We start from the raw sequence: 18,687 nt of genomic DNA, 5'->3' as shown, positions 1-18,687 counted from the left end.
TCAGCCTCTGGAGTAGCCGGGACCACAGGCGTGTGCCACCACACCCGGGCAATTTTTGTATTTTTAGTAGAGATGGGGTTTCACCATGGCCAGGGTGGTCTTGATCCCTTGACCTCGTGATCTGCCCGCCTCGGCCTCCCAAAGTGCTGGGATTACAGGCGTGAGCCACCGCGCCCAGTCAAATGTATATTCTTACAACAGATAATTAGAAAATGTAATTTTACAAATTTTATTTTCAATATCTGCAGGTGTTAACAAGTACTAAAAAATAAATTTAGGAAAGATCAACATAGACGTTGAGTTGTATCACATTTATGTCTGGGAAGACTCAATACCATAAAGATGTCAAATTATTCCAAAATAAATTGAATGTGATTAATGTGATTCCAACTAAATTTAATGTGATTCCCGCTCAAGTCTCAACAGGGACTTCATGAGACTCTACAAGTAAATTTAAAATTTACAATGATGAGCAAAGGGTCAGTAATGAGTAAGGTTAGTAAAGACAATTTTACAGAAGAAGAACCAAGTTGGGGGACTTTCTGTGCCAGGTGCAGCACTTTCATAATGCTGTAAGGATGAAGATGACGTTTTGTGGGATGGGCGTGGTGGCTCACATCTGTAATCCCAGCACTGTGGGAGGCTGAGGTGGGCGGATCACAAAGTTGAGAGATCGAGACCATCCTGGCCAACATGGTGAAACCCCATCTCTACTAAAAATGTAAAACTTAGCTGGGCATGGTGGCATCTGCCTAAACCTGAACCAGGCACTTGAACCTGGGAGGCAGAGGTTGCAGTGAGCCGAGATCACACCACTGCACATCAGCTGGGCAACAGAGCGAGACTCCATCTCAAAAAAAAAAAAAAAAAAAAGATGATGTTTTGCTGAGCCTGAGGTAGACAAGAAACCCAAGGAACAAAAATAGGGAGTCTGGAAATTGAATATCTGCTGCATTAATCTTATCCCATGTTATTCATAGCATTGTTTTAATCCATCCTATGCCATATCCAGCTGTTGTAATAACCCATGTTATATTCAATTTAACATGCAAATTAGTGGGTGAAGAAAAGACTGGGTAGTCATGGACATAAAGATGGCAACACTGGACTACCGTGGGAGGGAGGAGGAAGAGCCAGGATTGAAAAACTCTCGGGTACTATGCTCACTACTGGGTGATAGAATCAGTTATACCCCAAACTTCAGCATCACATGTAATATGCCCATGTGACAACCCTGCACATGTACTCCTTAATCTAAAATTAAAATCGGCCGGGCACAGTGGCTCACGCCTGTAATCCCAGCACTTTGGGAGGCCGAGGTGGGTGGATCACGAGGTCAAGAGATCCAGACCATCCTGGTCAACATGGGGAAACCCCGTCTCTACTAAAAATACAAAAAATTAGCTGGGCATGGTGGTGGGTGCTTGTAATCCCAGCTACTCAGGAGGCTGAGGCAGGAGAATTGCCTGAACCCAAGATGTGGAGGTTGCGGTGAGCCGAGATCGCGCCATTGCACTCCAGACTGGGTAACAAGAGCGAAACTCCGTCTCAAAAAAAAAAAATTAAAATCAAAATATGAAAAGATGGCATGTGCCTGCAGTCCTAGCTACCAGGAGGCTGAGGCAGAAGGATGGCTTGAGCCCATAAGTTCAAGGCTCCAGTGAACCATGACCGCACCACTGCACTCCAGCCTGGGTGACAGAGCACAACGCTGTCTCAAAATAAAGAAATAAATGAACAAATAACATAAAGAAATAAATACTTTTTTAAAAAAAGAAAGATTCTTGAATGCATCTTTCTGGAAGCCTCCTTCTGGTACCTCATACTTCTGCCTCCTAGAATCTCTGGCAGGCAGAAATGACCATAAAAGTTTGATTCCATTCAAGACTTTTTGGTCATGGACTATGACAGGCCACATTGCTGGTTGCAATCAACACTTTAGAATAAAATATAGAACTAAATCAAAAGATCCATGGCTGGGGGTCTCTCTCTCTCTCTCTCTCTCTCTCTCTCTCTCTCTCTCTCTCTCTCTCTCTCTCTCTCTGTCTTCTATTCAGAAAATTCACCCATTCTCAACAGCCTTACTTTCCTTCTGCAAGCCAGGCCTTCCTTCTGTCAGTGGTATCTTCACATGGAATTGGAGAATTGGCAGCTTTTTTTCCCTTTCTTGAGAGATTTAAAGTAAATGGCACCTTAAATCAGACAGATGAGCTCCATCCTTCCTCATCCCTTCCTTTTTGGGTAGATTTCACCTTCGTGTCTCCTACCCTTCTCTCTCTCAGTCTTTCAAGGTTGCTGAGAGCTCACAGGGAATGGGACTGATTTCACCTGAGACCTTCCTGAACCCACACGTAGCATTTTCTTCGCAGCAGTACAGAGTGCCTGGATTTCTTCTTATTATTATTGCATTATTACTCATCTTCACCTGAATGCAGAAGGCTCATTCTGGCGAACACGTGCCCTGTTGGGAGTTGGTCTTGCTAGGCTTGTTGGATGGCTGGGCTGCCCTGGCTTTTCCTCACAAGGTTCTAAGAGCTGGGCTTCTGGGTTAGATGATGCCTTCTTTTCTGGCTCAGGGTTGAGGCCTCCCATGCTCAGCAGTGAAGGTCGATGCTACAGAGCTGACTGAGGCTGGAGGCAAGACTGAGCCTGGGATCAGAGGGCTCCTGTTCCAGGGTCAGCAGCTCTGCAGGGATGAGACCAGGCACCAGTGTGCAAGGACTTCAGGGGATGTGGAGGAAGGAAAGGTGTGATCTCAGACCCACAGGGCCCACCTGTGCCCCAGGGGCTCACCTTGCCTATACGGCCATTGATGTCTGAAAGCAGAGCTTGTAATCCCATAAGGATTGGGCTCCTGAGCCCTGCCTTGGAGGCTAAGCAGTTGTTTGCTCCCAAGCCCTCTTTCCATCCTCACTGCTTAGGACAACATGGTGCCATGATCCAGACAAGTCAGACCTTCCTGGAACCTCCCTCGTCCTGTTTTATCTCCAGGTGTATGATCCCAGTGTGCCCTCTGCCAGGGGCCTGTCCACCTCTGTTTCCATCTGCAGGAGCTCTGCCTATCCTTCAGAGCCTATGCAGACACCTCTCCTCCTCCTGCCCCCGCTAAGAACATGGAGCTTGCATCCTACATGTTTGAGTTAAATTTGCCCCAGTCACCCGCTCCGTGGTAGGGTTAGGGCTCAGAGCTCTCCTCAGAGCAAGAGTGAGCTCTGGTCATTGCTGGCTGGTGGAGGACAAAGGCAGCCAGAGAAAGGCAGCTCCTGCAAGGACGGAGAGGCCACAGGGTGGCATCCTCAAGAACCGTGCAGTTACACTATGTCTTCCAGTAGTGAAGAAAAGTATATGTTTGACCATTTTCAAACTATTTAATACAGAACAGTTTAAATACACACAGAAGAGGAGCAAGGGAGAATGAATCCCTGCAGCCCCACCCCTGTTTCCATGGTCATGTGTGTTTGCCCACCCAGGGCTGCCCAGCACTGGCGATGTGGTCGCTGTTGACTGGCATCTGTTGGGCCTCCCTGGGGAAGCTCTGCCTGCGCCATGGCCACCGAGGTCCTCGTGGGAGTTCTGGCCACTCACATTCCTGAGGTTCTTCATTTCCCACCTTAGATCACTGTTTTCATACTCAGTTTTTAGCAACAGGGTCTTCCTTCAAACCCATCTTATTTCCACCCCTAACGCTCAAAACAGATAAAGCAGTATTAGCACAAATCCATTACACGAGTTTACTTTGATATTATGTTCTTATAAGATCAGTTTGCCTATGGGAAAGAAGCGTAAAACCACCATCATGGATATTAAGATTTGGATTTTGATAACATTTATGTGTTACAATTTCATGTAGCTCATTATTCTGTCCGGATGAACTTTGAGAAATCACTGAGTCACAAATCACTGAGTCACATAGGTGAGCTGTGCTGATAGCAACAATTTTATCTTGTTTTTACCTATTTGCCTTGTGAGAGTCTCTTCAATTTAATTGATCCAAATGCTTGAAAGAAAGGCTTGTAGGAACTTTCTTTTTCAGAGTTAAATCCCTGATCTAACAGATGCTCCGACTTGATTATAAATATGAAAATCAGACAGAAAGAAACCCAAGCTTAAAATAAGCAAAACTTTGTTCCCTATAACATGTATCAAACCACACTATTCTTTTAACATTTTAAATTTATTTTTATTTCAAAAATATTTTTATGTGTTTATCGTCTTTTATTAGAGACAGGGTCTCACTCTGTCTCCTAGCTGGTGTGCAGTGCCGCAAACGTACCTCTGCAATCTCAAACTCCTGGACTCAACTAATCCTCCTGCCTCAGCCTCCTGAGGAGCTGGAACGATAAGCTCATAACACGTTTTGTTTTTGTAGAGATGGGGTCTTCCTTTGTTGCTCAGGCAGGTCTCAAACTCCTGGACTCAACTAATCCTCCTGCCTCAGCCTCCTGAGGAGCTGGAACTATAAGCTCATAACACGTTTTGTTTTTGTAGAGATGGGGTCTTCCTTTGTTGCTCAGGCAGGTCTCAAACTCCTGGACTCAACTAATCCTCCTGCCTCAGCCTCCTGAGTAGCTGGAACTATAAGCTCATAACACGTTTTGTTTTTGTAGAGATGGGGTCTTCCTTTGTTGCTCAGGCAGGTCTCAAACTCCTGGACTCAACTAATCCTCCTGCCTCAGCCTCCTGAGTAGCTGGAACTATAAGCTCATAACACATTTTGTTTTTGTAGAGATGGGGTCTTCCTTTGTTGCTCAGGCAGGTCTCAAACTCCTGGCTTCAAATAATCCTCCCCTCTGGGCCTCCCAAAGTGCTAAGATTATAGGTGTGAGCCACCACGCCGGGCCCATAGACTTAATTTTTTATGAAAAACTGAAATCTCGTGCCGTGACTCCTTTACAAGAGATGCAGATGTGTGCACATTCATGGCCAGAGAGGCTTTAGTTTCACTTTCAGGCAAAAAGAAGTGAAACAGGATACATCAATGAACACAGTGGTAGTCTCTAAGAGTTAAAATTTTGTTAATACTCATTTGAGTGTGTGACTTTTATTACTATTTTCAAATCCAGAGGAACTAAAATATCGGAGGTGAACATTTTTTCAGAAACCTCGAGGTGCCTGCACAGGATCTCAGGGCTCCGGAGAACCTGACTTGGAGATCGTGAAACCATCCAGAGTGAGGTTGTGCAGGTTCACGTTTCAGCTATTCTGTGCCCAGTCACTGTTTATAATGCGAGTCGTTAACAGTCAGATACAGGCTACAGTCCAGCGAAGAACATTTACATGTCGATCCAGCCTCCTCCTCTCTCTTTCCCTATGTGCGTTTGGAGTACGGGGGATGTGTGTGTTCCTTCATGACAGCTTAGCTCCCGCCTTCTCTCCCTCTCTCCTTTCTCTCACCGTGTCCCCCCTTCTCCTTTCTTCCTTCCCTTACATTTCATCACATTTTTTTTGTTTCATATTCAAATTCTAATCATGACTTCCTTGTACAATTATGTATTTTTTGCTAGAGTTTCTGCTTGCCTTTTTTCTTATTCCAAGAACTTCAAAAAATGTGTCCTGAATCAAGTCCATCATATTTTTCAGCTCAATATCTCTCCTCTTTCTTGCTCTGAACCCATTGGGTTCCGTCCTGAGGACCTAAAGGTCTTGCTGGGATTTGGACCCTCCCTTTTCTGGGCCTCCTGCACAACTCATCATCTAAATCTCTTTTATCGATCTCCAGGTTTAGTGTAAAAGTGTATTTCTTCTTTCTCAGTTTTCACTTTCATTGTTCCAAAGCTGACCAAGAAAATACATGTTGGGAACAAGCTCTTCAAGGCCTTAATGTTCTTGAAACCTTTTTTTTTTTTTTTTTTTTTTTTTTTGCCTTCATACCTGGGTGGTTTTTCTGCTGTGAGGAGTATCTTTGTGTTATTTCTTGGGTAATTTTCTCCCTCCCCCTCTCCCAGAGAGGGCTTCTGTGAGTGAGCTGAGATTGCCCCTCCTTGACCTCTGTGCCATCTTCTTTCTGTGTTACATTTCATCTTTGTGATTTCTATCAGCCAAGCCTCCTGCCCACTCACAAAAAGTTATTTCATAAATCATACCGTTAATTTCCGTTTCCTCTGTTTTTCTAACTAATTGTGACATCCTATTGAATTTTGTGAGGATGTTACTTTTGTTTGTTTGTTTTTTGAGATGGAGATTTGCTCTTTCACCAGGCTGGAGTGCAGTAGCGCGATCTCAGCTCACTGCAACCTCTGCCTCACAGGTTCAAGGGATTCCCCTGCCTCAGTCTCCTGAGTAGCTGGGACTGCAGGCGCCCACCACCACCCCCAGCTAATTTTTGTATTTTTTTTTAGCAGAGATGGGGTTTCACCATGTTGGCCAGGATGATCTCGATCTCTTGACCTGGTGATCTGCTGGCCTTGGCTTCCCAAAGTGCTGGGATTACAGGCGTGAGCCACTGCACCTGGCCTTTTCAAAGAAGTGATTTTTTTCTTCTTTTCATTGACTCATTCTTCTTGGATCTTTCTTGGTGTGTGCCCTCCATTGTGTGTCACATGCTGGAGACTGTATCTGTGATTCTGAGTTTCCCCGTGGGAGGGTCTCAGATGTGGGAGAGGCTCCCTGAGGCTTGAGGCTCATAGTCGTGGGCAGCTCCTACAGGGGCCACGGTGGCCAAAATGAGGGGAGCTTTACTCTGGGGTGCTGGTACCTTGACTGGCTGCCTGTGTTTTCTTGAGGTGGTTTATTTTTCTTTACCTGTAGGGCTGTGTTTTAAGGGTACCCGGGGCTGGTTTTAATTAGGCACGGTGACACACTCCAACACAGAAGTGACTGTCGGGAAGGAAGATGGCTTTACTCACAGTTCCTTAGAAGCAGAAGCACAGCGCAGCATGCGAGGATACAGGGAAGCTCTAGGGCCACGCAGGAGGCAGAGAATGTGGGAAACCTGAGCACGGGCCTTCCTTCATTGTGGCTTCTACAGGAAGGAAGGGAGGAGCACGGCGTGCAGGCTCAGGCTTAGGGCTGGCTCCTGAGAATAATGTCAGCAGGCCCTGGAGCAGAGGGACTCTCCCTGCTTGGCTGGTACCTGGTCCTGTGGTGATGAGGGCAGGACTGGGGTCAGTCCCCGTGTGACAGCCTGATAAAGGATGTCTTTGGGTGGTGGTTCTGGATTGATTGATTTATGTTTGAAAGGCTGGAGTTGTTTACTCTCTCAGTGAACTGACAATCCCTTGAGGGACCCTCCAGAGTCAGCAAGGCCCCAGATGTCAATGCATCGGAATCCAGAAAATAGAAGAAGACAAGGCTAGTACAGGCTGTGGGTGTAATTGCTGCTGCTGCTGTGTGTGTGTGTGTCCGTTAGCCCAGGTGTGTGTGTGTGTGTCCGTTAGCCCAGTTGTGTGTGTGTGTGTGTGTGTCCGTTAGCCCAGGTGTGTGTGTGTATGTGTGTGTGTGTGTGTCCGTTAGCCCAGGTGTGTGTGTGTGTCCGTTAGCCCAGATGTGTGTGTGTGTATGTGTGTGTATCTGTTAGCCCAGGTGTGTGTGTGTCCGTTAGCCCAGGTGTGTGTGTGTGTGTATGTGTGTGTGTGTGTGTCCGTTAGCCCAGGTGTGTGTGTATGTGTGTGTGTGTCCGTTAGCCCAGGTGTGTGTGTGTGTATGTGAGTGTGTGTGTGTCCGTTAGCCCAGGTATGTGTGTATGTGTGTGTGTGTCCATTAGCCCAGGTGTGTGTGTGTGTGTGTGTCCGTTAGCCCAGGTGTGTGTATGTGTGTGTGTCCGTTAGGCCAGGTGTGTGTGTGTGTGTGTCCGTTAGCCCAGGTGTGTGTGTCTGTGTGTGTGTGTCCATTAGCCCAGGGGTGTGTGTGTGTGTGTGTCCGTTAGCCCAGTTTGTGTGTGTGTGTGTGTGTGTGTCCGTTAGCCCAGGTGTGTATGTGTATGTGTGTGTGTGTCCGTTAGGCCAGGTGTGTGTGTGTGTGTGTGTGTGTCCGTTAGCCCAGGTGTGTGTGTGTGTGTGTGTCCGTTAGCCCAGTTGTGTGTGTGTGTGTGTGTGTCCGTTAGCCCAGGTGTGTGTGTGTATGTGTGTGTGTGTGTCCGTTAGCCCAGGTGTGTGTGTGTGTCCGTTAGCCCAGGTGTGTGTGTGTGTATGTGTGTGTGTCTGTTAGCCCAGGTGTGTGTGTCCGTTAGCCCAGGTGTGTGTGTGTGTGTATGTGTGTGTGTGTGTGTCCGTTAGCCCAGGTGTGTGTGTATGTGTGTGTGTGTCCGTTAGCCCAGGTGTGTGTGTGTATGTGAGTGTGTGTGTGTCCGTTAGCCCAGGTATGTGTGTATGTGTGTGTGTGTCCATTAGCCCAGGTGTGTGTGTGTGTGTGTGTCCGTTAGCCCAGGTGTGTGTATGTGTGTGTGTCCGTTAGGCCAGGTGTGTGTGTGTGTGTGTCCGTTAGCCCAGGTGTGTGTGTCTGTGTGTGTGTGTCCATTAGCCCAGGGGTGTGTGTGTGTGTGTGTCCGTTAGCCCAGTTTGTGTGTGTGTGTGTGTGTGTGTCCGTTAGCCCAGGTGTGTATGTGTATGTGTGTGTGTGTCCGTTAGGCCAGGTGTGTGTGTGTGTGTGTGTGTGTCCGTTAGCCCAGGTGTGTGTGTGTGTGTGTGTCCGTTAGCCCAGTTGTGTGTGTGTGTGTGTGTGTCCGTTAGCCCAGGTGTGTGTGTATGTGTGTGTGTGTCCGTTAGCCCAGGTGTGTGTGTGTATGTGAGTGTGTGTGTGTCCGTTAGCCCAGGTATGTGTGTATGTGTGTGTGTCCATTAGCCCAGGTGTGTGTGTGTGTGTGTGTCCGTTAGCCCAGGTGTGTGTATGTGTGTGTGTCCGTTAGGCCAGGTGTGTGTGTGTGTGTGTCCGTTAGCCCAGGTGTGTGTGTCTGTGTGTGTGTGTCCATTAGCCCAGGGGTGTGTGTGTGTGTGTGTCCGTTAGCCCAGTTTGTGTGTGTGTGTGTGTGTGTGTCCGTTAGCCCAGGTGTGTATGTGTATGTGTGTGTGTGTCCGTTAGGCCAGGTGTGTGTGTGTGTGTGTCCGTTAGCCCAGGTGTGTGTGTCTGTGTGTGTGTGTCCATTAGCCCAGGGGTGTGTGTGTGTGTGTGTGTCCATTAGCCCAGGGGTGTGTGTGTGTGTGTGTGTGTGTCTGTTAGCCCAGGTGTGTGTGTGTATGTGTGTGTGTGTCCGTTAGGCCAGGTGTGTGTGTGTGTGTGTGTGTCTGTGTGTGTGTGTCCATTAGCCCAGGGGTGTGTGTGTGTGTGTGTCCGTTAGCCCAGGTGTGTGTGTCTGTGTGTGTGTGTCCATTAGCCCAGGGGTGTGTGTGTGTGTGTCCATTAGCCCAGTTGTGTGTGTGTGTGTGTGTGTGTGAGCCCAGTTGTTAACTCTTGGCTGCAGGAGGCTGGAACACAGGCTGGGAGGGGCAGAGGTGCGTCCATCTAAAACTCGTGCTTAATTCTGTTGTCTTCACCCACTCTCCTATTCACTAACCCTGGAGCCGGGAACCCTCCGGGGTTGTGGTGTCCAGCTCCCTCCTGCACCTGCAGCTTCCGTCATTGAAGGTGTAAATGTGAAGCACTAACCTAGTGTGGGCCCCTCAAGAGGCGGGAGCTAGAGCTTTGAGCACAGCGAGTGAAAATCCCTGCCCCATGGGGCTCACAGGGTGGCGGCGCGCTTCCCGCACCCTCTCTTCTTCTAGCTGTCATGAAAATGTCGTATCTTCCAGTGTCCTCCAAAGTTGTTTACAGGTTTCACTTCGGTTAAGAGCTTTATTTTGTATACAGTGTGAGAAAAATCACAGTGCAGCGTGAAAATGGAAATGGAGGTGGACACTGGTTCCTTCCCAGCTGTGGTCCTCGAAGACCTCCCAGGCTAGCCCCCAGTGTGCTCTCAGGCGGGGTGTGGGGCTGTGAGGACAGACAGGGGCCCCTCTGGAGGTCTCTGCCGCTCCAGCGAAGACAGACCCCAGGGCTTCGGGAAATCTACAGCCTGGTGGCACTGGCTCATGCCGTCCTTTTCCTGTTTCTAGTGCTGACGAGCGCTTTGACGCCACATTCCACACCAACGTCTTGGTGAATTCTTCCGGGCACTGCCAGTACCTGCCTCCAGGTAAGCTGCACTTCCTTTGTCTTCTTGCAGTTAGAAGATTGAAAGAGTTTGGGTGTCAGTCCGGCGGGTGCCCCCGTGTGGTGGACCAGCTCTGTGCTTCGCCTCTGCTCACTCCCACCTCTTCTTCTATGTGCTTTTATGTGCTTTCCACATAAAACATAGAACACAAGGAACTTCTGTGTGCTTCTATGTGCTTTCCACCCCCCAGAAGTCCATCCCCCTCCTTTGTCTCAGTCCAGCTGCCTTTGCCAGTGCGTGTCGTATGTCCTTATTTTCTGCCGTGTGTGCCTTAAAGCCAGTGCACAGGTACAGCAAGGCTCCTTTCCAGGCAGTGGCCACCTCACCTGCCAGCCTGCAGGCCACCTCTCCAGGCTCTGCTTCTCTGTTCCAGCTCGCCATCCTCCTTCCCACAGGACTCAGTGTCTTGACAATGCAGGGCTCTAGCTGCAGGGGTGGGATGTGACAGTTCCAGGATCCTGAGTGTGTGCGCTAAAGAGCACATGCAGATCCACTCTAGTGACTGTTTCTTTTGCCGTGACACCGCATATTCTCACTCATAGGTGGGTGATGAAAAATGAGAACACATGGACACAGAAAGGGGAGTACTAAACACTGGGGTCTATTGGGGGGAAAAGGGGAGGGCCAGTGGGAGGGGGAGGTGGGGAGGGATAGCCAGGGGAGAAAAGCCAAATGTGGGTGAAGGGGAGAAGAAAAGAAAGCACACTGCCATGTGTGTACCTACGCAACTGTCTTGCATGCTCTGCTCATGTAACCCAAAACCTATAATCCAATAAAAAATTAAAAAAAAAAAAAGAGCACATGCAGGTTACAGGTACAGTCTGGTGGTTTCAAGGGAGAGCTTGCTAGCGACTGACTTCTTCCCAGCAGTGTCCTCTCCTCACTCCACCTCCACGGCTAAGTGCTCCCAGATCGCTTCTTTCCCACCAGCCCGTCTTTGCAGTCCAGTTCACACAGCATGCAGGGTGTGTGCTGGCGTATTGAGATGAATAGTTGGGGTTTTTGATCTTTTAGAAGATTTTTAATGTATTTATTCCAGGGTTATCTCCCACACTGCAGCTGTTTAACTTTCTGCTCAGAGGCAACCTGCAATTACCTCCACACCTCACTACCACTCACACATGACTCACACACACACCTCGCACACCCGCATACACACCACTAACACACCCCTCGCACATACCACACACCCCTCGCATACACACCACTCGCACACTACTCACACACACTACTCACAGACACACTATCACACACCCTTCACACACCACTCACATACACCACACACACCACACACACAAACACACCACTCACCCCTCACACACACCACTCACACAGCCACTCACCACTCCATGCATACCACTCACACACATACACCGCTGACACCACTAACATACCACTCATACACACACCACTCACACACCACTCACCACTCCATGCATACCACTCACACACATACACCACTGACACCACTAACATACCACTCATACACACACCACTCACACACCACTCACCACTCCATGCATACCACTCACACACATACACCACTGACACCACTAACATACCACTCATACACACACCACTCACACACCACTCACCACTCCATGCATACCACTCACACACATACACCACTGACACCACTAACATACCACTCATACACACACCACTCACACACCACTCACCACTCCATGCATACCACTCACACACATACACCACTGACACCACTAACATACCACTCATACACACACCACTCACACACCACTCACCACTCCATGCATACCACTCACACACATACACCACTGACACCACTAACATACCACTCATACACACACCACTCACACACCACTCACCACTCCATGCATACCACTCACACACATACACCACTGACACCACTAACATACCACTCATACACACACCACTCACACAGCCACTCACCACTCCATGCATACCACTCACACACATACACCACTGACACCACTAACATACCACTCATACACACACCACTCACACACCACTCACCACTCCATGCATACCACTCACACACATACACCACTGACACCACTAACATACCACTCATACACACACCACTCACACACCACTCACCACTCCATGCATACCACTCACACACATACACCACTGACACCACTAACATACCACTCATACACACACCACTCACACACCACTCACCACTCCATGCATACCACTCACACACATACACCACTGACACCACTAACATACCACTCATACACACACCACTCACACAGCCACTCACCACTCCATGCATACCACTCACACACATACACCACTGACACCACTAACATACCACTCATACACACACCACTCACACACCACTCACCACTCCATGCATACCACTCACACACATACACCGCTGACACCACTAACATACCACTCATACACACACCACTCACACACCACTCATACACACCACTCACACCTCACACACACACTACTCACAATCACACCACTCATACACCCTTTACACACCACTCATACACCCCTCACACACCACTCATACCATTCACACAATCACACACACACCACTCACATACCCCTCACACACACCACTCACCATTCACAGTCACACACACACCACTCACACACCCCTCACACACTACTCATACACTACTCAGTCACACACCTCACACACTACTCACAAACACCACTCACAATCACACCACTCACACACCCCTCACGTACACACCACTTGCACACTACTCACACACTACTCACAGACACTATCACACACCCTTCACACAACTCACACACCACTCACATATACCACACACACCACTCACACAAACACACCACTCACACTACTCACACTACTCACAATCACACAACTCACCACACAATCACACACACACCACTCACACACTCCTCATACACCACTCACACACTCCTCATACACAAACCACTCACACACCTCACACACTACTCACAATCACACCACTCATACACCCCTCACACACCACTCATACCATTGACACAAACACACACACCACTCACACACCCCTCACACACACCACTCACACACACCACTCACACCATTCAGTCACACACACCACTCACACCATTCAGTCACACACGCACCACTCACACACTACTCATACACTACTCACAGTCACACCACTCACACACCCCTCACGCACACCACTCAGTCACTCACCACTCCATACATACCACTCACACACACCACTGACACCAACACGCCACTCATACCTACCACTTATACACCCAGCACACACCACTGACACACCACTCACCATTTACACACCACTCACATATACACCACTCACACACACCATACAGGCACCTCTTACATAGCACTTACACATACACCCCTCACACACATCTCTCATACACGCCACTCACACCACACGTGCCCCCCACACCCCCATGCACACATATATGCACACACAGATATACCACTCAAACCACACACACATATACATACCACAGACATGTACATACACATGCCACTCACACACATCCTTCACACTTGCACACACACTTATACAGATACATACACCCCTCACATATACCCAAACACAATACACATACGTATACATGTCACAGACACACACACCACCCACGTGCAGACACCACACACATGCACCACTGACACACATACCACACAAGCACCAGTCACACACACATGCACACACACATTCATACCGGATATACTCACACCACTCACATACCACACACATGCTCACACCACACACTTTCACACACATATACCTCATACATTCTCACATTCGCCGCACACATGTACACATCTCACACACCACACACATACGCACGCACCACACACTTACACTCCCATGCTCACATACAGGCAGACATCACACACACTCCTACACACTCATGTACCCCCACACCTCACATTCTCACATCAGCTAAACTCTCACATGCACATATGCATCTCACACCACACATCGTCATACACATGCCCCACACACTTACATGTGTCACACCACATGCACACCTCATACGCTCTCAGACTCACACTGCACACTGTAATACACATCTCACGCCACCTCAGAGACACGCCCACACTCACCACACTGCCTCAGCTAGGCTGGCTCTGCCTTCTGGGTTGCTGTCTGTGTGCCGTCCCTATCAGCAGGTGACAAGCATCCTGGGGTCAGAGTCCGCCTTTGCTCACCTTAGCGTCCACCCCTGAATGAACAAAGAAGCCAGTGAACCTGTCAGTGGTAGCACCTCCCATAATGTTGGAACAGACTGAAGAAGTTCAGCTGTTCAGGCTTCTTGAAGCATCCACTTTCCTGCTGGCCCTGGTGTTTCCTGCTACCAGCAGGTTCCTTGCAGATGGGGGCAGTCAGGGGAGCCTTCCGTCACTCCCGAGGTCTTTCTTACCAGGGCTGCATGCTGCAGCTTCTGTTCTGAGGGCTATTTTAGAAAGCAGCCTCGGGTAGTCACCAGTATAGAAGATGCTGCTGCAGGTTGTTGGGAAGGCTGAGGCTATTTTCAGCTGCAGGAGTGGCACCCCAAGCCTCTAGCTGCCTGAGTGCAGCCACCCCCGCTGGGGCTATGTCCCCACTGCAGTGGCCCTGGATCCCGGTCAGGACTGGACACATTGTCCCGTGACCATGAGGGGCTTCCTTCCACTGGCAGGAAAGGCCCAGAGCTGCCCACCTGCACCCTGGGGGTGTGGAACTAGTCCCAGGATGCTGCCCTGTCTGCAGTTAGAGGGGCATGGGTGGAAAAGAGGGTTTGGAGTTCAAGCTTTGAAATAGAGACTTGATCATAACATGACTTTTCCCTCATTTCATGTGTTTATTTCCTAACAGCTTTATTGAGATGGAATTTACATATCATGCATTTTAAGTACATGATTCAAGAATTTTTAGTATATTTACAGAATTATGCAACCATTACCACAGTCTCGTTTTAGATCATTCCCATCACCCCACAAAGATCCCTTTCGCTTGTATGCAGTGAATTCCCATCCCCACTCGCAGCAGCCATTGATCTGCTTTCTATCTAGAAATTCTCTATCTTGGGCCATTTTGTAGAAATGGACTCATGAGGTTGCACAGCTTTTAACTGGCAGACAGTGTGGGTTTTGCGGATCCAGTCATTAATGGAGGGGAGTGTCTGTGATGATTCCAGATTCCTATAAACATTTTGTGTGAGGATGGAAATCAGACCTAGGAACTTCAAGGGTATCTTTTCTCAATTTGATTGTGGGATGGGGTCCTCGTTTGCGAGGCCATTGAGGACTTTCCTCCGTGCATTCTTTCTGTAATTCAGTAGCAGAAGTTTGCAGAGTGCCAGCCCCGCCCCAGGAGCACCGGGACACTGAGTCTCTGCCCATCTTCTTGTGCCATGCAGCCTTGCTCTGGGCTGGGAAGAGAACATGGGCGTGAATAACTGGAGCGGCCTCTTCTGGTTTCCTCCCTGTGGCCCTCTGTGAAATTCACTTCTAACCTGCCCCAGCCTGGAATAGCTCTTTTCAGTGGAAACTCCTCCTTCAAGCACCATCTCTTCAGCTTAAACCTTTTTTTTTTTTCAACTTTTTCTTAGAGGCAGGTTCTAGGTGTGTTTCCCAGGCTGGAGTGCAGGGGCTCAATCATAGCCCACTTCACTTTAGCCTCAAACTCCCGGGCTCAAGCAGTCCTCCTGCCTTAGCCTCCTGAGTAGCTGGGACTACAGGCATGCGCCACCTCACCCAGCTAATTTTTTTATTAGAGATGAAGTCTCACTATGTTGCCCAGTCTAGTCTCAAACTCCTAGGCTCAAGTGATTTTACCACCTCAGTGTCCCAAGTCACTGGGATTATGGGCATGAGACACTGTGCCCAGCTTGTTCTGTTCTTGATCTAGAATTTAAATTAGTTAAAATTCTGGCTTTACCTAGAATTTTGGATTAAATTTCTAGATAATCATGTGTTCTCCCATATTTAACCCACAGAAAATGCCTACCTCACTCTGCATCAAACACACACACACCCCTTTTAGATTTTGTATCTAATCTCATCATTGTGATCAACTTCTCTGAGATATTTTGCATCCTTCTATTATTTAGAATCAGAAGATGCTCATGGTAAATGCAAGATTACAGAGCTAACTTTTTGCATGAAAAGTCCACAGAACAGTCTTTGACAGAGCACGTCAGTGTTACGTTTGGGTTTTAAAAGACAGCGATGCTTAGCTGAGATTCTGTTTTAAAGATTTCACAAATAAATAAATAAAAAGACAGATTCTGTTTTCTCTGGCCTGGGTTATCTGCAGCGTGGAGGGGTGGAACCGCCTGAAGGAACTGCTATGTATTTTGAGCATGTCTCAGCCAGCTTCTGTTTCCATCACCCACACAGGCATATTCAAGAGTTCCTGCTACATCGATGTACGCTGGTTTCCCTTTGATGTGCAGCATTGCAAGCTGAAGTTTGGATCCTGGTCTTACGGAGGGTGGTCCTTGGATCTGCAGATGCAGGAGGCAGATATCAGCGGCTATATCCCCAATGGGGAATGGGACCTCGTGGGTAAGCCATGCGATGAACAGCCCGGAAGAAAGCTTTCCTATTCCTGGGCAAGCTTTAACAGTTTGGGATTTCCCATGTCCTTTTTGGTGTGAGCATTTACTGAATTTTTCGGTGGTCTCCATAATTGAGTAAGAGCTCTAGGAGGAGAAACAGCAAACAGGATATGCCATGCTTTCCATGAGGAGCTGGCAACCAGAGTGAGGACGCACTCCAACAAACCAGTGTGAGGATGGAGATCCCTGTGTTATTCAGATCCGCTCCGTTTCTAAAAGCAAGTTGAACAGCAGATTTCAGCTGATGGGAACTTTTATTTGATCATTTTAAGTAGAAAAACAATGATTACATTTACAACAGTGTAAAATTGGTAATGTATTATTTATAATTATATGTTTCCAATCCATCAAAAGAATGTCTACCAATGTGCCCAATTATCACTAAGATACTCTTAACTCTACAGTAAATCAATAAGGTTTTATTCAAGCTAATTACGTCCCCCTCCTTTTTCTTTCTTTCTTTCTTTTTTTTTTTTTTTTTTGAGACGGAGTTTCCCTTTTGTTACCCAGGCTGGAGTGCAATGGTGCAATCTCGGCTCACCGCAACCTCCGCCTCCTGGGTTCAGGCAATTCTCCTGCCTCAGCCTCCTGAGTGGCTGGGATTACAGGCACACGCCACCATGCCCAACTAATTTTTTGTATTTTTAGTAGAGATGGGGTTTCACCATGTTGACCAGGATGGTCTCGATCTCTTGACCTCGTGATCCACCTGCCTCGACCTCCCAACCCCCCTCCTTTTTGTTTAGCGCTTTGCAAACTTTAGAGCTATGCGTGTGTGTGGTATACAAATTGAAATCAACAGGGTGATGTATTGTATTCTAACAATGGCTCCTTTTCTCCTCCTCCCTGTGGAGGAATCCCGGGCAAGAGGAGTGAAAAGTTCTATGAGTGCTGCAAAGAGCCCTACCCCGACGTCACCTTCACGGTGACCATGCGCCGCAGGACCCTCTACTACGGCCTCAATCTGCTCATCCCCTGCGTGCTCATCTCCGCCCTCGCCCTGCTGGTGTTTCTGCTTCCTGCAGATTCTGGGGAGAAGATTTCCCTGGGTAAGTGCTCAGGTCTCTGGCGGGAGTCTGAGACTGGAGGCCCTCTGTTGAGGTCAGCTCTGCAGGGCTCACAGCAGACAGCAAAGGACTCCATCAGGGTTCCTGGGGCTTGCCAGGCTCATCCCACATGGACCTCCTAGCCCAGGCTGGCTCCAGGACACCAGGGGTCCCTGATTCAGGCTTCGTACTGGATGGCCATGTGGTCCTAAGAATACTGGAGGACCCTCAGAGGATGCGGGATGCATGGGGAGGGTCCGGCTCCATTCTGCCCCAAGGGCCCTATACTTTCTTCCCTCTTGCCATCCCACCTGTTCCTTGATGGTGACTGGTCATCAAGGGAACGATTTAGCTCGGTATCAGCTTGCATTTGTGTGTTGTAGTACAGTGTGATTCTTATGATCATTCCCATATGAAGCTAAGAAAACCAAGATTTCGAGTGGTGGAATGAGTTTCTCAATGTCTTGAAGAGTGACTAAACATCAGATGTAGCATATGGTAGAAATCATTTCCAAACCTGTATCTTCCGAGTATGAGGCTCGGCAAGCTCGAATGTGATATGTAAGATCATGTAGCTAGCTGGGTAACAGACTTAAGACCTGAAACCAGGTCTCCTGACTGCAGATTTTCTTTTTCCTGTTACATGAAACTACTTCTCAATAATATTTAACAAAGAATATGAGAGATAATTGTGCTAAGTTAAAACTTCCAGTTGATGCTTCTGAGTTTGTCTCCGTAAGAGACTCCTTTGGGACTCTGATAAGTGGCACGAACTGTCCCCGGGAAAATGCCCATGCCCATACATAGGGAAAATATGCATTCTGTGACATTACTCCCAGCACCTCCCTAGTTCTTTGAGTGTCAGCTTACGAGCCCTTGTTAGACGGAATGGAGGCCTTTTTGTCTGTTTTGACTGAGGAACTGCTGTGTGTTTATGTT

At 48.2% G+C, this 18,687-nt stretch overlaps 1 protein-coding gene across 2 annotated transcripts in view; it reads left to right on the top strand.

The window, feature by feature from the left end:
* The window catches only part of CHRNA7 (cholinergic receptor nicotinic alpha 7 subunit), a 143,743-nt gene that overhangs the window by 111,495 nt on the left and 13,561 nt on the right, over window positions 1–18,687 (top strand). For both annotated transcript variants that reach the window (XM_078375839.1, XM_035303599.3), the window contains 3 exons: window positions 10,026–10,105; window positions 16,482–16,649; window positions 17,557–17,751. In XM_078375839.1, coding sequence (XP_078231965.1) covers window positions 16,595–16,649; window positions 17,557–17,751 — 250 coding nt within the window. In that variant the 5' untranslated portion in view covers window positions 10,026–10,105; window positions 16,482–16,594. The remainder of the gene's footprint in view (window positions 1–10,025; window positions 10,106–16,481; window positions 16,650–17,556; window positions 17,752–18,687) is intronic.

Source organism: Callithrix jacchus, chromosome 6, assembly GCF_049354715.1.
Source record: "Callithrix jacchus isolate 240 chromosome 6, calJac240_pri, whole genome shotgun sequence".
Lineage (NCBI taxonomy): Eukaryota > Metazoa > Chordata > Mammalia > Primates > Cebidae > Callithrix > Callithrix jacchus.
Note: the sequence above shows the minus strand (reverse complement) of the source record. Positions and strands in the feature narration are given on the sequence as shown.